At 42.0% G+C, this 26,461-nt stretch overlaps 1 protein-coding gene across 2 annotated transcripts in view; it reads right to left on the bottom strand.

Moving 5' to 3' along the window:
* Window positions 1-26,461, bottom strand: part of GLI3 (GLI family zinc finger 3) — a gene marked incomplete at both ends in the record, with an annotated part of 193,606 nt that overhangs the window by 21,453 nt on the left and 145,692 nt on the right. The window contains 3 exons of one of the 2 annotated variants that reach the window (XM_080611187.1): window positions 15,447-15,587; window positions 16,840-16,956; window positions 18,396-18,612. In XM_080611187.1, coding sequence (XP_080467313.1) covers window positions 15,447-15,587; window positions 16,840-16,956; window positions 18,396-18,612 — 475 coding nt within the window. The remainder of the gene's footprint in view (window positions 1-15,446; window positions 15,588-16,839; window positions 16,957-18,395; window positions 18,613-26,461) is intronic. The other variant, XM_080611188.1, reaches the window with a different exon arrangement.

Genomic DNA, 26,461 nt, shown 5'->3' with positions numbered 1-26,461 from the left:
CTCTGTATTTTTTTATGCTCTTCACATTTAGGTGCCCAAATTACACCTATATTTTACCTGTCTTCTGTGTAAAGATCACATGACAAAAATCTAGGGTGATCTGGTGTCTGCAGTGTAAACCAAGAGACCCAAGAAAAACTAGCAAGGAGAAAAGAGGGGGAAAGAAGCCAAGGGTGATTCTCCAGTGATGGAAAATTCTAACTTGGTTCAAAGGCCAGGGCTGGAAGAAGAGACTGAACAAAGGCTGCTTGCTGAAGGGTTTAAGACCCACTGCTAAGTAATGAAACTGTGATGTTGGCCTTTGCAATGCGATAGTGACTGAAGGTGGTCTTCTCCCACATGCTATCCCCTAGCCCTGTGCTGATGATCTTCATCCTGTTCTGCCTGCTTTCCTTCCTCTATTCTCCATCACACATGCGCACAAGCTTTCTGAAGCTGGCTAAAGGCAGGAGGGCTACAGGTTGAGATGCAGGAAGAATTCTTGCCTTCAGGAAACAGCTCTACGGCATGACTGCAAGGAGGTGCAATGCCTGTTTCTGCCATAAGCTTACAAGAGGATAGATCCTCATTGCAAAGGGTTCCACATTCCCCGTAAATCTGTTACACATTCCCCTCTCAACCTAATCAAAGCAGTACTCCAAAAACAAGGGCAGAGTTTTTCCTACAGTTGGATGAGGAAGAAGGTAAAGACTGGCCTGAAACCAAACATCTGCCCTTCACTAGGTCTGAGATTACCTCTGAATGCTGCCTAGGAAATGCACTGTCTGATACCTTTAGGAGTGACTGAGTATGGAAGGGGAGAAAACCACCTGAGGCTCAACTTCAAAATTTTCTGCTTCATGATCTTTGCATTTAGGGATAAAAATCGATTTTACATGCAACTGTTACAGAATTTCCAGGAAAACCAAGTTAAAACCCATTAAAACTCCCTCGCAGGCAGTACCCAAAGCAAGCAAGGGCTGAATTCCTTCTTTACAAACCTGCACTCACATACAGCTGTGTATCTTTAACAAAAACATGCCTGAAAAAACAGGCCTTACCTTAAAATAAAACCAACAGCCTGGCACTTAACACTGATACAGATGTTAGTGTAATACACTTAAAAGCACATATTCTATATCTGGATTTTCCTCACTGGCAAGAAAAGGCTACAGAAGACTCCTGCCAGCACACTTGAGAAGGAAGTCATCATAAAGAGGCATTACAATAAGGTATTTCACCTTATTTGCAAATAGTATGAAGATTGAAAATACCATCCTGATCTTGTAAGCAGCACACCAGCACACACAAGGTAGAAGAGGTAAAAACTCTGGATGTTTTCCCACATTGCTGCAGAAGACAAAAAGCTATAGGCCTCCTTCCTGCCACCATAACTCATCTAACTTCAATGGAAATCAGACCTGCTGTATATATTAAACCTGAAATTAACTGTTCTCCCCCCCATATTGTTTGGCTTTGATAAATCCCAGCCACTGCTCATAGCCAGGATGCACAGCTCTTGGTTCTGCTCACATAGGCTCTTATGGCAGCCTGGAGCCCGTCAAATTCGATTGGGTCCAAATGCACTGAGCTCTCTGCAGGAGCGGGGCTTTAGCAGCTATTCCGGTTTGTTATTGAGCTGTGGGTTCAAATCACACTCAAAGTAATAATATTTTCCTTTAGAACAGGGCATGTTCACAAGAAAATAAAACAGGAAGAGACCTCTAATCTTTACATTCCACAGCACAGACTGGTAGAGCCAAGAAACAAATGCTCAACAGTAAAGATGCCTAGAGCAGAGCAAAATGGAAGTAGAAAAGTACCCAGCAAAATAACCTAACAACTGTGGTGCACCAAATGAACACATAAATCCAAGCTCTTTTATAAAAGTTGTATGGCTTTAATGACAAAAATTTGTTAAAATTTACACTGCCTTTCAGTGCATGGGTTTGGAAATACACTGCAAGCAGGTTACTACCAACAGGCTCTTTGAGTTAAAATGTAACCATATATTACAGCAGCTTTATATCATTTGATATTAGCAGAGACAAACTGCTTAATCCCATGAGCGCACTTACAAATCTATAAAAGGATATAGCAAGACAGGAGAAGGAAAAGCTAAAAAGTACCATTTTAACATGGCTTTGAAGTCTTCCAAACTCTCAAGACTGGTACAATGATCATCTATCTATCTATCTATCTATCTATCTATGCAGAGGATTGGGAAAATACTTGATCCCTTACAAAAAAGTTAAACCACTGCTGCCTTTTACTGAAAATCCTGTGCTTCTAATGGGGTGAAACAGGAAGGTGAATGTCAGACAATTAAACAGGATCTGCTCCTCAAGGTAAGCACATGGCCACTAACACTAAGCACATAGACAAGACTTGCTGAACAACATGCACTTTGCTTCACTCAACCATGGACCAGATTTTGTAAAACCATGCACTTTCTTCTGCTTTTCACACTTTGTTCCACATTACAGCACAGCTAACACTGATCCACTTGAAAGATATTCCTCAGCAGGATCTTCCTGTGTAAATCAATCAGGAAGTTTTCTAATTTTCCCCAAAAAGAGTCCCTATACTTACCACATGGATGCATTTGATTGCCTGTATGACAAAAGTACCAATGCTTCATCTGCAGAGACTGCTGAATAACAAGATAGCAAAGGAGTTTTTTTGTTCATTAAATGCACTTTGTGTCTCCTTACACATCATCTACAAAAGCCGCAGTTCAGATTAGGAGATACTGCCTGATCTGCTTTTTGCAATGAAATGCACAAAATCCTCTCAGAAAGCTGGGAATGCAGAGACTTAAAAACACACAACACTTTTCAAAGGAATTGATAAGCATTACCAGAATCTTTACCAGACAATGTACACTTTAACAGTTGTTTCATCACAGATGTTTGTAGTATTAATCCAACATCAGTGGGTGACAGAAGCAGCAGCGTGTTAAAGCCATGACATCATGACTGAACTGCAGAAAGTACTTGGGGTGCTTCCTTCCTAACATCCCTAAGAAACATGTCTAACAAGCTTCAGCACATCCAACAGTTTACTGCTTCTCTGAGACTTCCCTTCTGGCTTTTTCCAACTGGACATCCGTTTAGGATTTACCTTTCCCATCTGTGCTAGGCTTGGCTGTCCCCATCACATCCTCGCAAAGTCAGGGTTAGCAAAGGTCTCTGTCACATCCCTTGATGCTCCAGGGAGCAGCAGCAGAGATACCTTCTTTCATCTCTCTTGCCACGGGCCAACATTTTCTATTCTCTTGTACGTAACACAGTTTTGCTAGACTACAGGCATATGTTTGAGCTGTTGGAGTGGAAACTGTGCAGGATCTTAGTAGCACATGGGGGTATCACCTAACACTTAGAAAAGAGCCAAGGCTCTTTTTTCTGCCCTGCATTCCACTCTCTAATTGACTTGCAGTGAACTTACAGGTGTTGTGTTTCTGGTAACTAAAAGTCAATTCTGAAGAGTCTGGTTATCTCAAAAAATTCAGCTCTTCTCTTATATACCATTGGGGCACCATCGGAACAGGACAGACTTGTGCTGTGCTGACAGTCAGCCCCAGAAGTATGCAGGAGTAAACCAAACGGCAGTCCTGCATTCTGTAACTCTCCCTCATCCGAAAACTGGATCATAGCAGGAGCCAAGTGCCTCCAGAATGTGATGTAAACCTCACTTCTTTGTTCAGCCTTTTCTTACTAACTGTAAGTACTGGAATTCCCTCAGCAATTAATTTCCTGGCTGGTAATCCCTTGGCTCTGCTCCACAAAGAGAAAGTAGCTGTGCTGGAGGGAGGCGTGCAAGGCACATGCTCTGGATCTGCAAAATGAAGTGGTCTCTTGATATCAATGATGGTGTCCCAAACATGAAAACTTTCTATCTGCCCTGCATAATGACTCACAGAACAGCTGGGGTTGGAAGGCACCTTTAAGGGTCATCTCGTCCAACTCTCCTGCAATGAGCAGGGACATCTTCAACTAGATCAGGTTGCTCAGAACCACAACCAGTCTGGCCTTGAATGTCTCCAGGGATGGCGCATCCACCACCTCTCTGGGCAACCTGTGCCAGTGTTTTACCACCCTCACTATAAAGAATGTTTTCCTCGTGTCCAGCCTGAATCTCCCCTCTTTTAGTTTAAAACCATCACCCCTCGCCCTGTTGCAACAGGCCCTGCTAAAGAGTCTCTACTCATCTTTCTTATAGGCCCCTTTTAAGAACAGAAAGGCCACAATAAGGTCTCACCGAGCCTTCTCTCTTCCAGGCTGAACAAACCCAACGCTCTCAGCTGTTAAGGTCCTTTCCAATCCTAACTATTCTATGATTCGATGATTCCTCACCGGAGAGGTGCTCAAGCCCTCAGAGCATTTTTGTGGCCCTCGTCTGGACCCATGTCTTTCCTGTGCTGAGGACTCCAGAGCTGGACACAGGACTGCAGGTGAGGTCTCACCAGAGCAGAGTAAGAGAGGGAGAATCACCTCCCCTGACCTGCTGGCCATGCTCTTTTGGATGCAGAAACATACTGTAAACCATGTGGTAAATGATTAAATACTGCGTGTAGGGTTTTCTTGGTTATCTGTGGTACTGTTATGAGTAGTTTAGGCACAAGAAAGATATGCAAAAACTATTGTAATGGTACTGAGATACAGAAATATACATCATACAATCATTAGCTCTGATAATAAAGGATAAAGCCTTTATTTTACTAACTTTTAAGAAGTACGCTAACAAACCAAAAAAATCACTGCATATCCATAGCGTGTTAAGCTTCTGTATTCCCAGCTCTTGTACAGAGGTACAAAACTCTTGAAGTAATCCAGCAGTAGGCAAAAACAACCTACAATGCACAGTCCAGGGCCACAGGGATGCCTCTCCATAGCAGCCAGGCCAAGTGAGCTTGATCAGCTTTGACATATACGTATATTTGACACACATATAGATATATATTGCTTAAGGTTTTCTGAGACAAAAGGACAGAGAAGCTGCGTGGGCATAGCTCCTATAGGTTGCCACACTCTGGAAAACATTTTGACTTAGTTTCCCTTTTGTTTTAGACAAAGGCTTTCACAGGAGGAAGAAAGTTGGTACTGTGCTCACATGTGTTGTGAAGAGTGAGACACTATCTTTTTAATTAACTCAGCCTAAAGTGATGCAGTCTTAACTGAAGCGCTCCAATCCTGGATTCCTCAGATTAGGAAGCACCATAGCTAAATAAAACCAGAAAAGCCACTTGTCCTTCACAGTCCAGAATGCTACCCCCATTCCCTGCAAAAACCATTTTGGATCTCCCTGTATGCATCTCCTTTTCATATTGTCCTGACACGGATGGCCTACCCATAAGCGTAACTTAAACTAGATTCATAAATAAAACCAGTCCCAAGGGAATAACAGAAGGAAAAAAGGACAGAGAACATTTTAGGTATGGGTAGTGGTGGAGCAAGCTCTTGCTCTCATTGAAAAAAGACTATGAAAGACATTGAAAAAACACTATGAAAAAGATCCCTGACTTCCAGGGGTGTTGTTCTGCTCTGGCAGAAATCACTGCTGAGGCAAGATGCTAACTAGAAGTGAAGGACAGACTTAGCTGTGTTGTGCTTCTCTCTGAAAATTTAGTGAGTGCCTACCTGCTGTTGTGCTGCTGCTGTTCTTTCTTTTAGTGCTTTCTTGACACATGTAGGAGAGGATAAAAGCCTAATGGGTGCGAGTGTCAGCACAATATAAATTACTGCAAGGAAAAACTTGATGCATGGCTTGGGATCTGAAAGAGGAATGTCCACCACTGTTTGTGATTATGGATCAACTCACAATCTAATAGCAATTTTTATTTAATCAATAATTTCCATGCTGAACAGACAGCCCTGTTACAGAGAATCGACAAGCAGGTACTGATAGCGACAAGGCTTGTTATTAATCTTTACCCTGCCAACACATCAACCAAACTACTATAAAAAAGCACCACCAAAAAGGATTTAAAAGTAGGTCTTTCTCTCTTGCTTTCTTTGCTTTTTCTTGCTTGCTTGTTTTCTTTTTCTTTTCTTTCCTTTCTCTCCTTCTTTCTCTCTTTCTCTTTTTTTAATTCCTTCCCTTTCTTCCTTTGCCTTTCTTTTCCTTTTAGCTACACAGCCCTATTACCCTTCTCTCCTTCCAGGTATGTAATGTTCATACACTTCATATTCGAAATTCATTTGAAAAACCTGAGGCTTGAATTACACAAAAAGGCAATTCATATTAAGCAATTTCACAAATCAGTGGGACCTAGCCCAGTGCTCAGTGTTAGCCATTATAGGCTAATAAATCATACTTTCTCTTTGAGATGTCAATCGCCAAAGTGCTTTGTAAAAATGTTGGCATCTGTAATTCAGCGAAGCCTTTTCATCTTGAAATAAGATGCTCCACACTGATAACAAGAATAATCCTCTCTTGATCAAAAAAAAAATCTGCATTTTACCAATTAAAGCTGCTGCCAGAAGCCAAACGGAGCAGCACTGAGACTCCACTGTAGTTTATCTCTGCTAAACACAAGGAGGGATACAGTTAAAGCTTTGTTTCATTTTCAGCTTGACTACTTTATCTCACAGAGAACTGCAGCATCTCAGCCCTGCGATCCACGTAAGAATGGTATGTGCAGACCTCATACCTACAGTGCAAGCCACCAGAGGACCCACTCCTGACAAAACCACCACCCATTCATTTTACAGATTAGGCACCCGACACCTTGAAGAAAAGTCACGCTCACACAAAAGTTTAAGCACTGCAAACCGCTAAATTCGTTTCACCAAGATAAAAGGCTCATCTGCTTTTGTTTTCTATTAAGAGGTTACCCAAACAAAAGAGACTGCAAAAGTAAATCCATGCAGCCCAGCCCTCTAGAAACCAAATGCAGAAGCTGTCCTTGCGCTTGTATTTAGCTTGCCTGTCCCTACCTTAGTTTGTGCATGCTGATCTGCCACTTCTGAGAAAAAGCACTTCCATGTGCAATAGCTGGGCCAGCACAAATAGGTTTCTATTCTTCCAGGGATCAGGCTTCTATGGGCAAACCTTTTGGGTAGAATATAGGCAGCTACAAGGAAGAATATGGTACTTGTGACAAAGAGATGATGATGGGCTGCACTTTGGACAAAATCCTATTAATCGGGAGACAGCACAAGCAGTGCAGAGATGCAATGCACTGAAGAGGGGACCCCATAAAGTTCAAGGCAGATCTTCCACTGGTTCACTGTAGCAACACAGGCTACATAACAGCAAATTGCTTAGACAGCAGTAGCAAGGCAGGAAAAAACTGCACAGAAACCACAGCTGTGTCCTAGCCAGTCTGCTTTGGTTAAGGACTGAAAGCAGCCTGGAGTCAAGGCATAAGCCCAACCTTCCTTGCAGCTCAGACACAAGGCAGGATATGCCTTTTCTCTCCTCTCCATGGTATGGCAACAAGAGTTGGGAGCCAAAGAGCAAACTTAGTTTGCAGCTTTACTCTTGCCTGTACTTCTGTCCCTCAGTCAGCACAGGCTCCCCTGGGACTTGACTGGCAGGTTCTTACCCTACACTTCTCAAGTCACCTATGTCACTAACCTGAAGAGCTCACCAGCAGAACTCTCAGGCAAAGTAAACACTTCAAGTAAGCATGTATATCCACAAACTACCTAAATAGTGCTTAGTGATTGAAAGCACTGACAGAGGTCAAACCCTGCTGCCTGCCATGGCCAGCCCTTTCCTCTGAAGCACCCGCTCATTACAATTTCAATCTAAATGGCTAGAGTAACTTCTCAGGGCATAGGAGGAGCACTATTCATCCCTACCCACAACTGTGGAAAAGAAGTGCTGTTTAAATGACATTTCACAGTTTAGCAACCTCTTTCAGGGACCCCAATTCAAAGACAATGACTTTGGCAACTCATATGAACAGCAGCCCTAGCAGCAGCACACAAACAACAAGTTTTCTTAATGCTGTGAAAGAAATGCTAATTAAGAGGAATTAAAATTTTAAAAAAAAAAAGATTACATTTCTCTCTAAATCTCCTCTTAACACTTCACAGATTAGGGTGGATTTATTTTTGTAAACCTTTCTCTATCAAAACCAGAAATCCCCACTTTATATTTTTCCCCTTCTCCTCTGTGATTGATCAAAAGCCAGACTCTAGGTAGGGGAACTGCCGATGCGCTTGTGTAGTGGAGTGCTTGAGGACCTGAGCCAAAGCACAGCTGGCCTTTGGGTCAAACCCCGAGTAAGATCCCTTCACAAGGCAGCAGTGCTGACTCTTAACACTGCTGGATGGCAGAGGCATCGCGGTGGCTGCCACGGATCACAGATGTGCTGGGAAAGCAAACAGGGGTTGTGCCAGACCCTGAGGGCTGCTGAAGCCACAGAACAGCACTGAGGTCCGTCTGCCATTACTTAACCTTAAAACCCAACAGCACTTTCTTTTGATGGGGGCTAAAGACTTGCTTCATTTAAACAAGTGTGTGTTATGCACCCATACGGGAACCAAGAGAGAATGAACATGATCTTAGCAGCACAGATCTGCCTACTGCCTTTGCTAAGCCATGGAATGACTTGCTGGCCTATAGACAATGCTGCCATTCTGGCACAGCTCAAAAGTGGATTCATCAGTCTGTAATCCAGCATGGTAAAGTAGTGTCTTAATTATAACTCCGCCTTTAAAGAGGCAGTGAGGAAGACATTTCAAAATGTAAAAGCTTCAGGGCAGATGTTTCTCATAATTATTTCCTATAACCTCTCCTCCCCTTGTTACCTGACTGCTACAAAGGTCAAATATACTGGGGGGATGCACAAACTGGAAAGACCCTTTCCATGGCACTAAAACAACTCCCTGCCTTTTCCATGTAGTCTCAACGTTCAGCTCAAGCCCTGGGCTTGTCTCATTTCGAGTATGATTTATTTTGTCCACAGCATTGCTTCCCTAAATATGGATCAGGGTTCAGACCCCAGTGAGTGAAAAATACGATGAAATAGAATAAAACCACCAGCAAAACCCCCTTTGCCATGTACGTAAAACATTCCACTTTTGTCAGGGAAAAAATGATTACTGTAATGGATTTCATGTTCTTATCTAGTCCTCACTCTTTTCAATTTAAAGGAAACGTTTCTGAACCTTTCAGGGCAGTAGCTGTCACTGCCATGCACAATGAGCCTGAGAACGGACTGAAGCCTCTCTGTGTTACTGTGCTAGAGCCAAATAAAACTAGAATGAAAATGCACTGAAAACTGCCTCTGCAAAGAAGAATTAAACATTCAATCAATCCCTGCACATATTTGGAGATGCATGGAACTGGGATGTGCAATTACGCCCCTTTGGGATTGTGAAGGGTTTGCTTCACATAGCTGGGACTTCAACCAGTTTGCATACACATCTCTAGCACCCAGAGAGAAGAAGTCCCTAATACACGAAGGATAATCTGCCTTCAGGGGCATCTCTGTGTAACTGCCTCCTTCCAGGGGTAGATGCCTATGTGCCCAGCTGTGGGTAGCACCCTGTTGGTTTTGGCAGCTTGGGGCTGATTAATCACAGGGCAGTTTCTCCTCCTGCACGTGGTGAGCAATGTGCAGCTCTCGGCACCATTTACTGTCATTGCAGCTATTAACTCAGGGGAACTGCTTTAATCTGGTTTATTCTCCTCCTGCAGTTGGAGCTTTTCTTAGAGAAAAGAGGTGAAGCTCTTTCCAGTTACCTTCCACTCTGCTACAGGAGAGGAGCTGAGGAAGAAGCCATACGCCAAAGGCAGCAACGTAGCAGAAGGAGTGAGACTTTCAAGTCTATCGACTTTGAGAGTCCTTATTTCTGGACATCCAAAGTGACCCACTCCAAAGAAGTCTAGTCTTTTGGAGATTAGTGTGCCATTCACCTCCCAGTCAGGCATATTAAGTGTTTCAAGGTGCACATCCTTGATTAAGGCACCTCATATCATGACAGATGCTGCAAAACCTTAGCTGAGGCAGGCTGTGGGCACAGCCCAGGTTTTATGTAAGTCTCCATGGATCTCTGGCCAACTTCTGAAGATCAGAGTTGACCTATATTCTGTAGGAGAGAATGGCAAAAATACTAAGAAACTCAAATCAGGAAACTTCATGCAATGGTTCTGGGTACCCTCAGTGCACCACAATTACCTTGGGAACATGTGGGTACCTGAGAAACACAAGAAACTCTCCTCTGGTGTGATAAGGGAGCCTGATGGAGCATTACCAGCAGCTGCCCTGGAGATTGCCGGAGGAGCGCTCCCATCACCGGGGCTTTGCAAACAGGCAGGAAGACCTCAGCAAATGAAATCCTGAATATAAGCCACTGCTGCCAGTTTGGGGCTTTTTGATCTCATCTAATCAAATGTAACAACAATAAGAGAATTTCATCGCTGTACAATTAAGGAGAAAACAGTAAAAAAAATAGCTCTACAGTTCTTCGAGCATGTTTCTGAATAAAAAATAATTATCATCAAGGCTACACAGCAAGGGGGCTGAGAACTAGGCAGCACTGCATTTTTCTGATTGCCATTGTATTAATATTTAACAATAACTCCAGTCATTTCCTTGAAGGATAATTTTCTTAAACAAACTTTTACCTTTAGTGTCTAACCCTTCTGCAAGATTTTCTTCTTAAACTCATTTCTGGGGGAAAAAAAACAAGACAAACTGCAACAAAAAGCAGATTTATAAAAATATACAATATCTTACTAGCTTCTGGGCGCTCAAGTGCATTTATCACATATTTAAAACAAACTCGAGCTCAGCTAAGCCCAATTATAATATCTCGCTGGGCAGAGAAATTAATTAAACAGCTGAATGATAAAGACCCCAGCAGCAAACTGAGGTTTTTTTCCCTTTTAAGAAGAAGGGCAAGAAAGAAACCTGTAACACACATGTTCAAACAGTAACATAAGCAATCTTTTCAGGAGTGCCAATAAGACTACCTGGCAGGTGAACTTGGTGGTGGCTCTAATGTGGCTCTCCAACTTCTAGTTTTGCTAATGTGCAACACACAACAGCCCTTTTGCACCAACTTCAAATAGCCCTGGGATCCCAGCAGTGCAGCTCAGCGACAACCAGAACAAGGGCAGAACTTGTCAGGATTTAAGAGCTTTCAGCAAAACCCTTCAATTGCAGCCGGTACCCTATTCCATAGAAGGATATCAATTATAGATAGTGACTTGCTTTAGCAGGGCAGTCGGCACTGTCAGACGCTAGATAGACAACCATGAAGAATCATGAATCTTTCTATTAACTGTAAGAGAAGGGGGGGAGGGGAGAAAGGATGGATAGGTGCTATAAATAAGGCAGAGTGCCTGAATGCTTTAATACCTTGCCTTTTGGTGTATGTATCATGAAAATTTAACCACGCTGAATTCTAAGCACACACTGCTTGAAAATAAGAGCTCTGGCACCAAAATCATTTTGGTGTCAAACCCTTCTGGGTGGGTCAATAACGATTCTTTTATGCAGCTTTTCAGTTGTTTATTCATAGCAGCCTTAGTTCTGTTCATAAATTCAGTCAGAAAACATTGTCTCTTGGGGCCTAAGCACATTTTCACTAGTGCCCACATTTACACTAATAACAGGAGGACTTTGCTACCAAAAGTAATGCAGAAAAATACCATCACATGCTGATTATTGCGCTCAAGACTGTAATTTCTGCTCTAAAGCTATACCACATATTCAGGCACAGATGATGTTCATATTTACCATTTCATATTGCTGTATCACACATCATTTTGTAATGCAGATACTGCTAGAATCTGATTCACTCTGCTCAACCTGGCACAAACAGAATACATGCTGAGGTACCTAACACTTTAGGAAACAAAACAGCTAGAAACATACCTCCACCTTTACCCTAAACACTGCAATTCCTCTAAAATCCCAGTCCTTTGGGATGCAAGGCTTAGATAAAAGTCTGTTCTGGGCCATTAGATGTTTTGGGTCTGACATTCTACTATTATTCATGGCTACAAACAGTAGTTTTATTCCCCTGAAAAACAAAAAAAACAACCCCACATTCATTCAGAGACTTACTGCTGGCCGCTGTAGATCCTGAAAATTTAGCCTTACCAGGATGTAAAAGGATGCTTTTTCGGTCTTTTTTTCTGAAACTTGGTGTTTTACAGATTTCCTCTTCCCAGCTGAACTTCCAAAGCCCAAAGAACTGGTTTAGAGAGTTGTACAGGCACAAGAATACTCCAAATACTTCCAAGTCTTCCTAACTCTTACTTTCACTGTACAGCTCACTTTACTGCCCACAGCATGGGCAAGTAGGGGTGTGCATACAATATGATGTAGTATCACAAGTGTTGTGCTGTATAACACCCACCCAACTTCTGAGCACGTGACTGTAGCTCTCTGCTCATGCTGATCATCCTTTTCGAGTGACAGAGAAAATAGGAAAGTAGGTAGATGTTACCTGGATTACTCTTGCTAGGGCAATTTAAGCCTTTATTGCCTTTATCTATGCAGTTGCCCTTGCCTTGATGATAACTACCCCATGGTAGAATCAACAAAACCAGACAGTTATCTTTACTTTTGATATCCCAGACGGCAGTCCAGCATCTTACCTCAAAAGCCCCTTCAAGCTTGGCTGGAGCAACTGGGGCTCTGCTGAGTGTGCTTGCAGGTTGGGAATCACCTGAGCAGCAGTGCGCATAGCCAGGACAGGCAACATGGCAGAGCTCTACTGCAAGGCTTGATGGTTAATAGCATCCTACCTGTACACAAGCGAGCTCAAGTGCCTCCAGACAGCATTGAACAGCCTGACGTACATGGCTCCGAAGCTGCAGGGTGAAGATCTCATGCCAATATCAGGGCCTTTTCTGCCCTGATATGAGCAGTGCCTAGCACCATGGGGCTCTGGGTTTGGCAAGGCTTCCAGCTGCTACTGCAGTGTAAATATTACTGAGTAAAGGACGCACTCATGCTACTGAGGCACACACACTGTGCCTAGTGCAGATGCACGTATGTACACAGCAAGTGAGGAACCCACCCAGTACAAAGACACTGAAGTAAGCACAGTTACAGCATTTGCATCTACTCAGATTTACCCACCCATATTTGGGTAGGAGGCATACACAAGCCACATCAGTAGGGAGATTTTCAAATACCAAACTGCTGCCTAGGGACTGAGTGCTTTCTGCTGGAGTCACACACCTAAGAAAGCCCAGAATGCCCTCCTGTGAAGCCCTACCAAGACCTGGGCTTCCTTTCCCTACTTGCTGCAGGTGTACATCAGAGGGCTGTGGCAATCAAGGGCAGACAAAATGTGCGAGAGAGACTGGGGTGAAGGGCCAGACTTTCAAACAGAGTTCGATGTCTAAAGCCCTTTGCAATTCTGGACAGAAATAACTTGCTCAAGTCCCCACAGCAGGGCTCTGTCGGAACAGCAAAAGAAATCACAGACCACGGCCCCATCACCGAGTCACACTGGCTCTTACAGAGTGATTTGTGCTACTTAAATGTGATGGTTGCAATGATGAATTCATTGTCTTCAGGGTATCGAGTCAGAACTTGCACCCTGTAATCTTAAATGCCATCATAACATATCTGAATCCTGAGCCCTGCCAAAACCAGCTCCCTGGATCACAGAAATATTTTTTATATCCCTTTTTTTATGTCTAGAGAAACCCATTTCAGATGTTGCCGTTGTTCAGAAATATAAGAAATAGACTTTTTTTCAGAGGAGTCTTGCTGCTGACCCTTATAATAGTCAGATTTGCTATAAAAATCACACCAGAAACAACAAACGCATTTAAAAACCCCTACAACCAACCAAACTATCACACTGTCAATTTAAGACACTTTAAACTACAAAACACTAGCTATTACCTAACAGGCACAGTGGAATTCAATCCTATTTTTAATCTGAAACATCACAAAATCCTCTTCCTTTTTTTTTTCATTACCAAGGACACCATTATTCTGGATTTCTCTTTTATTTCATATATTTTGGTGCAAATTATTTATCATCATCACAGATCATTTCTGAACATTGAGAAAGGTTTGCCAGGCACCATAAAGCTTCAGCCCTACAACTATTAGCAGATACCAAGACTGTGCCTGTGCAGAGCCCCAGATGATGTTGGTTAGTTTGTTCGTATGGAACCAATAGCGAGGCCAACACTTGATCATGTAAATGTGTCCAAGCCTTTGCAGCAGCCATTCTTATGGCATTTCTTCCCAAAAAGATGTTGTGACACCTCAAAACAGTCTCTCCTCACATGTCATTTTCACCTATTAAAATGTTAGGGAATTATTTGTGCAAAATATGTCCAAAGGATTCTTTTAAAATGCCACATTTGTGCCTTTACTTTTTTATAGTCTTTCATTTATTATTACTATTGTTGTTACTGTTACTACTATTACCTAATAATAACAAGAAACTCAAAACACATCTTGATGAATAACTGCAACACCAAGAGGCTTCCCCATTCCAGCAAGCGAAAGCAGGCATTGCTTTACTAAAGTCAGCTTTGCAGCATCAGTTTGCCATTTTTCATAGGGTTTGGAAAGATATGGTGGGTTTTTTTAATTTATTTTGTGTGGAAAAGTACATTTTTCAACAATCTATTTCAGCAGCACCAGCCACATTTTGCAATACGTTTTGCATGATCTCAGGAAATTACTGAACAGTTTTCTACAATAAATACAATTCTGACGCACTGATATTTGCTGAAGATGTTCCTCTCTAATCTGTGCTAGTAATTCCTTTTTTTACAGAGTATTTGATATATTCTATGATACCAGTAATTAAAAGAGGTAGCTAAGGAGGCTGGAAATGTGGAGGGGATTGTACTTGCCAGGTTATAGTCTGGCTTTTGATTGTTCCTTTTCTAGCTTACAACACTACAAGTCAGTAAAAATTATTTCTTTTAGAGTGGTGGCAGAAAGGAATAAAAAGCAAGACAGATACAACTAATATTTGGTGTAGCGTAAAAAAGACCCTACAGTTTGGTGTTGCTAAAAAGACTGAAATAACTCAAGTCTCCATGTATTTAGCCAAATAATCCCCTTTGGTTTACACGCCAACAGTAAATTGATACCAAACTCTCCCTTTAGGGAAGGGGAAGAATTCCCCTCATCCATTTCTACTGTTACATTCCCTTTGGGGAGGGGAAAAAAAAATCAAACTTGGCTAAAGGTTAATAATCATTCATGTCCAGCTTACTATTACTCAATAACTATCAAAGTCTCTAACTCAAAATAGCGTTTGCTGGCTTACAGGATCAGAGCCATTACAATCTCTGTTGAAGACTTTATTGAATTTTACACTAAGCTTTAGCTGACTGCACAGGTCAAGCACTGTGGCTCTGAGTTTTCTTTATTCCCAGAAACTCATAAACCCCTCTCCAGTTTGCAGCGCTGTTAGCTTAGAAACTTGACTCAGCACAGGGTCAGAGAACCCGACCCTCATGAAAAAGGTCACGTAGTTTTAAAACCCAGTTCCTGAATACCATTAACTTACATGCACTAGCTGTTCCTGCGTGTCAAACTCCCGGGAACAGCCTTCCCAGTGGCAGTTTGTCTCGTAGACCACTTCAGGCTCCTGTTTGCTTTCATCTTTGTCCCCTTCCTCTTTTACCAGGGTCATTCCTTCTGGCTGTTCCTGGAGAGAGTTAAAAAACCAGGGGTGAGGAAAGAGGATATTCTGAAACTGAAAAGGAAGAAAAGTAAATTACTTCAGCATTAGAAGAAGGATGATGGGGGGTAGGGGGGATTATTTTACTCTTGGTTCACTGTTAGTCCATTCTAAGCCCAAAACAGGCCTGGTAAGGCAGAAGCCATTTCCAGACTACACGTGTAAAATCAATTTTTGCTCCCCTGAAGTACCCACTGGAGAGAATTTCTAAAAGAAGCAATTCCTTTACATTTCAATTAAAATCAGATCATAAAGACTTGGCTTCCTCCTCCCTATATTTAAGCAGCTTGTTACTTGTACACTTGTCTGTTACTATTCAGTGGTGCCACTGATGAAAAAGGCACTATTCATTACAGCTGAATTAATTGGAATTTGACTTTAGTACTAGGGTTGGACACAAACTAGGCCACCAGTAATTCGTAGCTAATCCAGTGATAGTTTTGCACGCTAAAACCTTTCCAAGAGCAGACCAGTAACTTTCAGGCTACTTGTTAGTCTGTTCTTGCCCATAATGTGTACATGAAAGGGGTGAGTGAGGAAAGAAAGCACTGAATTTTGGCTTTTGACTTTCCAACTTCAGTTCCTCAAGGTGCCTCATTCTCCCCAGCTTGTTATTTGCTGAGGGCAAGAGTCAGATGTCAGCATCAGCATTTGGTTCAGATTATGCACTCATACTATTTTTCCATCTCAAACCTGCTGAAGGATTTAGGCAGACCTCTGCTTTGTTTTCATTTATTCACTCACAAGACTGAGGCTCTGATTCTCATCTCCCCTGAGTCCACTGTAAATCAGAAGGCACTCTACTAAAACTAGTGGCATTAACTGGTATAGAAAGTATAGCAAATGAGACCGGAGCCTGACACTGAGGCCTCAGTGCAGCACAGTGCTAAGACCTGGTAAAAGTCGAGGCAGAGTAGGTATTTTTGCTGAACAGAAAATATCCTCAATAAAGACCCAAATGTCTCTTTTCCCTGGAAGAGGGTTGAGACCGATCAGAGGCACTTCTCCATCAGCCTCCTTCCTCTCTGCCCTTATTCTGCAACAGACCCTGCACCCCAGCAGCCTTTCATTGCTCATATTTAACCCTTGCTATCCTAAGCTGGGGTGTCTGTGTGTGTATGAAGGGCCATACTAGTGCAGGAACATGCACCACAAGCAAGGTGCATTTTCCCTCTGACAGTGAGATGAAAGGCTTATGACTGTAACATGATGGCCATACCTGCACGCTTCCTGCTCCTGGGCTGGGGAGGTCCTCGTCGGGCTTTATCTTGGAGCGCTTGTTGTGCATGGGATCTCCAGTGCTGCTCACTGCAGATTCACTTGTGGGTTTATTCTGCTGCAGGCAGTTGTTTGGTTGTTTTGGGTTTTTTTTTCCCCAAAAGACAAAATTAGACTGTGATAAATATGTAGCTCCAAACAAAAAATATGCAGCATCTGCTCAGCAACTTTATTTGGAGAAGCTACACTGTTAATTATACTGGATATGCAATTACATTGTGCTTCAATTACATAGCATTAACTTGTGGAAGAGCTGCATCACTCAACCTTGTAATGGAGCAGGGAGGGAACAGAAAGAGGTAATTCCTTGTTCCAAACCAATGCTGGTTTTGTCAGGCCAGAGAGGGGTAGGAAGAACTTGATTTTTTACGTGATGGCAACTTAAGAAAGGCAGTTCTGAAGAGTAAAATCACTGTGTGCTCAATTCAAATGAACACGATTTGTTTTTTCACACTTGGAGGAAAGGTTTTGCACTTAACATCTGCACACAAGAGCTCAGCTCTTTCACTGTGTTTCCCATTATAATGGTGGGATAGGAAACAAAACTGAATACTGTGAGACTCAGCCAAAAAATCCCAGATGAAGTCCTGGACTCTCCCCAGTCAACAGCAAAACTACTGCTGACAGAAACAGGCCAGAATCTTGTTTTTCTCTTGCTGTGCTAGACTGAACACCATTATCTACACCTGTAAATGGATCTTGTAGGAATCCAGAGATCTTTTAGAGATATCTGAACTTGCATGGACCCCACAAAAAAATCAATACGCTTCCTACAGCAGCATGTTCTGCTTCTACATTTGTAAAAGCTAGCCAGGAGATAAACAGCTCAAAGACTGATAAATAACCTATCCCAAGTCATCTGGAAACAAACAGCCCTGGTTAATAACAGGCAAGCCACGAACAGTGATAAACTCCACATTAGGTGCCTGATGCACTGCTTCACATCCCCAGCTTTTGAGAATACATCTTGGTTTATTGAAATTATTAACTCAAAGTCATTAAGTCCAATTTCGCATAAATCAGACAAAAAACTTTCCAACTTCTGCACTATCTTTGAGTTCTTCTATTGCCCACAGACTGAGTTACACCAAGTTACTCACATGCGTGTCAGAAGGGCAGAATACAACCCTGTGTCAACCTGATTTGGAGGTGAAGCTGCTATCTTTAAAATGTTACTGTTTCAATGTGGTTTTCCCCTTTTTCTTACTCCCCACCTTTATTAAGTTCCTCTGTAAGAGCCAGAAGAGACAGTTTTGGAATGAGAAGTATCACACTGCAATATTTATAACGACCAAAAACCATGCTACCAATCAGGAACCATCCATACATTTCTGAGATTAATAATAAAGGGACTCCAAACGCTATAGCTGTAAGAAAACTCTTATCAAAGGGTCTCAGTGACAGTGGTGATTAATTGCCATTGAGGCAATGCCATTTATTTCATTTACTTCATTTTTAAATGAATGCGGTGCAAAGGTTTCTTTTGTTGTCTCTCACCTGTGTGGACTCAGAAGGTCCAGAGCTGACCTGGACAGGGTTCAGGACACTGGGGATGCCAGGGATAGGTCTCTGGGTAGGAAAGGTTGGAGCAGGATGGATGAGTGGAGGGCTGTGTCCAAAGGCTGAACCTAGGGTTTGCTGACGACTTATAATTTGCTGATGCATTTGCTGGAGGGATACCGGTGTAGGAGGGTATGTGAAACTCAGAGCAGGGCTGAATTTGGGAGAAAAAAAGAGGGAAGACGGAGGAAAAAGATGAGGGTTATAACAGTATGGAACTACATAGATTAAACCTTTCAAATATATTGGATATATTTACATTAACTGAAGTCAGGTTCCTCCTTCCCTCCCACCTCATACCTTTCTTTGTGCCCCAAAAGATAATAAATCCTGGGTTTAAATCCAGAGTTGGCCTGGATTTACTAGTGAGCGCAAAAATGCTATCATAGCAAAATATAACATCTTTTCCTAACATTTACCAGGAAACCACAGAAAGCCAACTGAAATAAAATTCAGAAAAACTGAAATAAAAGGCAAGCAGTTCAATAACAGCTATTTATTGCAATAACAAACTTTATATAAAGAAAAAGAATGGGCGCCTACATGCTTTATAGTACTTTTATTGATAATGCAGTTCCCCTATGTTCGCCTGTAGGAAGCAGTTCCTTTAATCTTGGCTCATGCTACGCTCTTTCATATGTCTCTAGATCTTATTACAAGAGGAGAGAAAATCAATTGGTTAAATGTGTTCTGAACACCATGCTTGTCATATCACTCATTTGTTTGCAAAGATGGAAAGCTCAGTTCATCCAGAATGTCACCTAAAGAATTTCCATCAGTGCTGTTTGGTTACAGAAACTGATGGATTAACCTTTCCCCTCTGAAATTGGTGATCAATGAGTTTCAATGTAGAAATATTCCAATGGGAAAGCACTTCTCCTTCTTTCAGTTAAACAGCATTAAATGTCTATTAAAGCCCATTATGCATGTTAATACCTGTCATCACTTCATTACTTCACCATATTTCCCAGACTACAGTGACTTTGGAGGAAATTACACTGCCATCTAAGGACCTATTCTGTGGGTATTTCCAGAGATTCTTTGTGTCACACTTGTGAAATAAATGGTGTGGAACTAAATCTTCACGTACAGGAATATGAGATTCTACTGTAAATATTTGCCAGTAACTTACAATCATAAAAGAAAAAGGAACAAGAAAAGGTGTATTCATTGAATATTTTTTTCTTCAAAAAACCAACCACAGTTGAAAAGAGCCATACAGATTTAAAACATTAGGTCTTAAAAGAAAGGGGTGCGAGCATAATACCTTTTCATAATCAAGGCTTCTTCTGATGTCAAAAGCATGGATTTAATCCCAATTTACAGTGTGAAGCCTTAATTGCTGTTGCTGTTAAGTGCATTAACTGAAAATACTGTGATAAAAAGAGCTAAAATAATTTCAACCATTTTAAGTAGTAATTCTACAGGAATTCTGTGTTTGTTAATATGACTATACATTTTTGTCTGTTTGACTACAATCCATGAGACAGCTTCAATGTGATTACATTACTATTATTCCTGGTGAGAACTCTGCATTACAATAGTTTGACCATTTAGGACAGAATATCATTAAGAATACCCTGGGAGAATTTTATTGGTCTTTGAGGAACTCTCTTTTCATTTTGCATTGTATTCTTTTTAATAAAGGGAGGCAGAAATGTAGTGAAAACAGTAATTGTTCACAGCAAGAGTTAGGGAGAAATCAGTAATAATATTCAGTTATTGCAGCTCTATAGTCTTTGCTAGCATTCCTGTAAGCAACCATGAATGATTACAGCACGACTTAGCTCAGGTAGCCACTATGGATGATTAATAGGACATTAATCAAAAGATGCATATCAGGCCCAGAATTTGTTCACAAGCTTTCTTCTAATAGCTGATTTCATGTTCACTGAGCTCTATGCCAGTTTGTTCAATTTATTCTTCAGTGTACAAGCCATTCATCAAAGAACATACTGATTTAACACCCCTTTTCCTTTTTAGTGAACAAACATTACTAAGTGTAACTACTGTGGTCTGTTCATTAAAAAACATACAATTACAATGTCATACATGAGACTGAAACTGCCTCCTTATGATACCCCCACATTTTTTGCTTCTATATATACACTGTGAGTTCATCTCATATACTTCAAACACTAGACGGCACCATCCTGAAGATGCTATCAAATCTACAACATGGAAACAATTTGGATGAAGTATTTTACTTCTCTGTGAGTGGTTAATTTCTAGGACATCTTCACCCTTCAGCTGAATCAGTTTAATGATAAAATAATGATAAAGACAGAAATAAGATGTCACTGGGTTTTCCAAGCACACAGCACCCTTGCAAATACAGGTTGAGGGTTTTTTCCTTTCTAGGTGTTTCAGCATGCTCAACAATACCTAGCTTTGCAAGTACAGGTTCAAAACTTTGGTAAGAGTCTTCAGATCCTACATGGTAAAACACCAAAATTCAGTCACAAGACATGACTGACTTAAGATCTTGGCTCAGAAATGCAGATCCTGTCCATCACTGTTCTGTGACTACAGTTACATGAGCACCTGCACTTACATTTAATTCTTTAACCTATCCAAAGCAAGAGCACAGGAGATCCCTCCCAAACATTTCAGGGGGGACACAAAGCAACTGCTGTGATTTGCATCTCTTTTTTTCTCAGCAGGAGGCTGTTAACGATGCCACTGACTAGAGACTCTGGAGTTTGGATGCTGAAGGATGCTCAAGAACTTGGATCCCTGAAGAAGAACCTTTGGTCCCGAGTAGGAAACAGACTGTAGGAACCCCCAGATGTATATATACAACCTGCTCTAAATGCAGTGCACTTACATTTACTGGAGTTTGGCAATATTCTCCACTCAGTCCCTCCAAAGATGGGAAAGCACTGCTGTGCCAAAAGGGTACTTTTGGTCAAGAATCCCTCTTCTGAATTCTCTACCGCAACACAAGAAGTGATGATGCCTCTTCAATGGCAAAATACCTTTCTAACTAAAGGACAAAAGCAGCTCTGCTTTAACAAATACAGAATCTAGTTTCACTGGCCTGCAGTGACGTGCCTTATACCAGTACAGGGCATATCCTTAAACATTAAGTAAGTATACTTGCTATTCCTCTCCTTATATAAATAAAAGCGTCTTCCATCCAAAGGACAGATTTATATCCTTATCTACATCTGCTTTAACACTATTCTGAGCCTTCAGAAGGAGGATGCTAAGCCAGGCTCACCAGCTTCAGCCCACCTTGCAAGCAATGCAAACTTGTAGGGTATAGCAGAGGAGAGAGGCATCTTCACTAGTGGATCTTACTGGAAAACAATGACACCAGCAGCAGATGCACTAAGGCACAGGTGGAAAGATGTACTAAGGAAAGGAGGAATCCGTGTTTCTTTAGTATCTTTTGTCTGCCCCATGCTCAGCAGCAAAGGTTGAGTCCAAGGTACTTGCATTTTCCTAGGGAGCCTGGCAACCTGCACTTCATTCACTCTACCTCCAAACTTCAATCATCTCAAACTGCAATGAAAAGGAGATTGTGAGGGAACAGAGGAATAGCCAGAACAGCTATGGGGAGTACTCAGAAATGGTGACAATGATTCAGCCACTAGGGTGTTTTCTTAAATAGCTGATAGCTTCCTTCATATAATTCTCTCCAACTGTTTCTGAAGAGCTCTTCATAAAGCAAAAATGACCTGGCTGGGTTCAACCCATGCAAGATGCCATCACAGGGCGACCTGGACAACTTTTCTGATCTGAAAAGATCAGAAGGATCTGAAAAGAACAGAAGGTGTCCTCCTCCGCGTTTCAGAAATAATTCAGGCTGCTTGACAATGAAGTTGATGTTGTGGGCCAAAAAGAAGAAAAAGAAATCAAAGCTCGCCACATCGCTAGCATGGTGCACTCTGTTGGGAAGGGGAGACCTCAATTCCTGCCCTCCTTCCCAAAGTTTTTAATGCATTTTGTTCAGTAAGTAACTCTTGAATACAGGATGTGTGAAGAATCTTTGTAGTATAGTGTCCCCTCAAACCACATGGGATCCTTCTCCCTTGACCAGCAGCCATACTCCCTCTTGCTGGCCCCACCAAGCTCACACTGCTATCTATCCAGAAGGCCACCACAGAATCAACAAAATGGTTTGGGTCGGAAAGGACCAAGATCATCAAGTTCCAACCCCCGTGCCATGGGCAGGGATGCCTCACTCTACACCATGTCACCCAAGGTTCTGGCTAATTTGGCCTTGAACATTGCCAGGGATGGAGCATTTACCACTTCTTTGGGCAACCTCAGCAGGAAGGGTGGGCAGTGGCATCGCCTGGTCTTGCCCAGCTGATACAGTCATACCTGCTTAGAAATGTGCACCAGAATGGCACCGGTGTTGCTCAGGAACTCTAGAATTCATGTCCAAAGACTGTAAACAAGACCTGAAAGTAATCATCTGGAGTCCAGAACTACTAAAACCAACCACGGGGTTTTTCAAAAGCCATGAGTTGTTTCAGAGGCCTCAATTAGCATCATGTTTCTTTCAAGCACCTCCCGTATGAAAACAGGCTGAGAAAGTTGGGGCTGTTCAGCCTGGAGAAGAGAAGGCTGCGTGGAGACCTCACAGCAGCCTTCCAGTATCTGAAGGGGGTCTACAAGGATGCTGGGGATGGACTCTTCATCAGGGACTGTAGTGATAGGATAAGGGGTGACGGGTTCAAACTTAAACAGGGGAAGTTTAGATTGGATATAAGGAAGAAATTCTTTACTGTGAGGGTGGTGAGGCACTGGAATGGGTTGCCCAGGGAGGTTGTGAATGCTCCATCCTTGGCAGTGTTCAAGGCCAGGCTGGATGAGGCCTTGGGTGGCATGGTTTAGTGTGAGGTGTCCCTGCCCATGGCAGGGCGGTTGGAACTTGATGATCTTAAGGTCCTTTCCAACCCTAACTGTTCTATGATTCTAAGATACCTTAAGGGGGCTGCATTTCAGACGAGGGGTGCTCAAGACTTCTAATCCAGATGCCAGAAGAACATAAGATGCCTGCTCCAATTGTTCACATTTCCCAAAACACAAGTCGCTTCCAAAAAATCTTGGATTCACAGAAGTGTAAGTGAATTATTAATCTTTTTCTTCCATCTACCTACTGAGAAATGAAAATCTACACCACTGGAGGGAATCTGATTTGTATTTCTGTTAGAGACATTTTTTAAAGACAAAGTAGAAATGGAAAAAAAAGATGAATACATGTAAGACCACTAATAAACTACATGCAGGTTATCTTTTTAGTTGTTGAGTTTTATGGGGATAAGGGTTAGGAAAAGCATGTAATACTTCTGCTTAAGCATTCAATAACTCATATACACTGACAGAAAAGCCTATCAGAGGTATCATTTATTTTTCCATACTGTGGGCTTCTGTGTCTGTCAGTCTGTCTCTCTCTCTTTTTCCCTTCTCCTCCTCTGCGAAGTCTCAAACTCCCATCACCGGAGGTAAAGCAGGGCAGTGAACTACATTGCAATTACATGAGCACATCAAATTTTAAGGAACAGACTTCAAGAAGAAGAAAAACAGACGTTATAATCAAAACCAAACTTTGTGGCTACTTTGTGGCTGTCCTACTAACAAGGTCATCCAGTTTCTGGTCACAGCTGTGGAATTTACTGCAGAACAGCTGTGAATTCAAGTCAGGAAAAATTCCTTCTTTCCCATACATTGCATAGGTGTGCCTGAGGAGACAGGCTGACACAAAACATTGAAAAAAGCACTTTGTTATTCTACACAGCACTCTCCACACACCTTCCCCTTCACAGGAGCTTCCTTTCTTTTCTCTTTTGTGTATTTGAAATCATCACCATGCCCTCTCTTCCTGTCCTGTCTTCTCACCTTTAATCTGGACAAAATAGGTCAAGCCTATTTTAACTCATCAGTATAATTTGTCAGACCTCTGATTGTTCTCCCTGCTCTTCATTGCAGCCTCCCCAGCTAACATCTTTCTTGAAATAAAACACACAGGACTGGTTTCAGTACAGGAACATGTGTCACTATAAGACACACTGGCTCCATCTACACTATAGTGCAGGAAGACCCTTTGGCCTGAAGGGTCTTTGATGTCTGAGTACATCATGTATGATGTTTACATGATGTCTGTGTACCCACAGCCCAAGTGTTCACTCCATGAGAAAACCCAGATCACCCTGTAGCCTCCACCATTTGCTCCTGGCATCAGCAGCTGACACCAGGCAGACCAAAAGATCCAATTCCCTCCAAAAAGGACCCCAGTTCATGAAGGGAGAGGTGATGTGTAGGTAGACTGGCTTCATGTTCAATAAAGCTGATGATCAGGTCTTAAGATAACACCATGGCTTCTTGTAGGTACAAGTTACTACTTTGTTTTTCTTACTCTCCCTTAAAAGTTGCATGAAGCCTGCAGGCAAACAAAACTGAGAAATAAGGGTGCAGAAACCCACTAATAAATGTTGGATGAATACCTGGACTCACTGCATTCAGTGGGGTTTTTATCCTTCCCTTCCAGCAGGCCAGGATTTCATCTTTAGATTTTGACTTGTGTTTCCAAAGTCCTTATTTATTCTTTAGGAATGTTGCTGAGGGGCAAAAAGCTGTCCCATTTTACAAATGTACCCAGCTACTCTTCAGAAAAGCACCCCTAGTAACTCTTAAATACTTCTGAAGAGGAACTAACTTCAGCAAGTCCTTAAATGCTTCCTAAAACCTGGGTCCTACAGACATTGCAACCTTACCTGAAGTCATAATACAAGTCATAATTATGTTAACAGTGATCAAACACCGGTTTTCACATGCTCAGATGCTCTTCTTTTATAAGGACCAATGTAAGAAACAGCTTAATTCATCCCATGGTAAACTGACATGTAAGAGCCACTGTCCAAAATGCAGGACGTATGTAAGGGTGGCTGGGAGTAGAGCCATGGGTACTGAGGGGGTCCACATAAGCTGACTCCACGCACGGAAGTTTAAGTATGTATTTTAATGGCACTATGCACATGCATAATATGCAGCCATGTGGAAAGCTGTGGACAGTCACCAGGAGAAACTCCTAAGTCTGATCCCAGTAGAGATGTAGAGGAGAGAAAACCAATGAGCTCTCCTTGGACAGGACCTTCAAGAGAGGAGGCAGCCAGGAACACCACTTAAGAAAGCTGTCTCCGGTTGTTTGAATTGGTGGAACCAGGAATTTGTGTATGTTCTTTGTAAACAAGCTGGAGTGAATAAAAATAAGTTCCCAACTCTGTCATCTTCTTCACCTCCTGATGCCAACAACCTGCAAGAGTGACTGTTGACAAATTGCTTGGGTCACAGGAGTGACAATGCACTCAGCAGCCTCGCAGCCCTGAGGAGATTTGTGAAATTCTTCCTGCTTCAAGTATTTCAGATGCAAAATGAAAACCAAATGGTGTTACAGGAAGGGAGACCTTACAAACGCGCTTCCGCTTGGAGCAAATAATTTTAAGTAATATGAAAGCAGAGTTTTGGTTTAAATCCTGTTCTTTTCCCTCTGCTTTCCAACCAACAACCCTGAGCTTTGAGTAGACAATGCAGAAAAGTTATCAGCTGCTTTTACAGCTCATAGCTTACGTGCAGGGGAAAATAGTATCAAACCGTGACTGTGAAACCAGACATGTGGTGTGATCTTAAAGGCAGGTATGAGACTAGAAATGCCTTGAAATAATTTTTCAGAACTAACTGGGTTTCACAAATATCCCTCCGCATTTGCAATGTTGGCACATTTCATTTAAAGTCACTAACGAGACAAGTCACCTAACTGAATTTGTAAAGAGACGTAGTATCCTGCATCTAATGAAGAACAGTCTATATTGTACTATGTTTTCCAGTTTTCATCAGATAATAATCATCGCCTCACAATTGCCTTTAACTCACATACATCGTTGCCTCTTTCTTGACTTTTCTATTGCTGGTTTAAAATTAACAGAGCCTGTGGTCTGTACTTTCTCTTCAGCTTACCATATTATCTATTCTGCTTTATCTGCTAGCCTAGG

This window comes from Psittacula echo, assembly GCF_963264785.1.
Source record: "Psittacula echo genome assembly, chromosome: 2".
In the NCBI taxonomy this organism is placed as follows: Eukaryota; Metazoa; Chordata; class Aves; order Psittaciformes; family Psittacidae; genus Psittacula; species Psittacula echo.
Note: the sequence above shows the minus strand (reverse complement) of the source record. Positions and strands in the feature narration are given on the sequence as shown.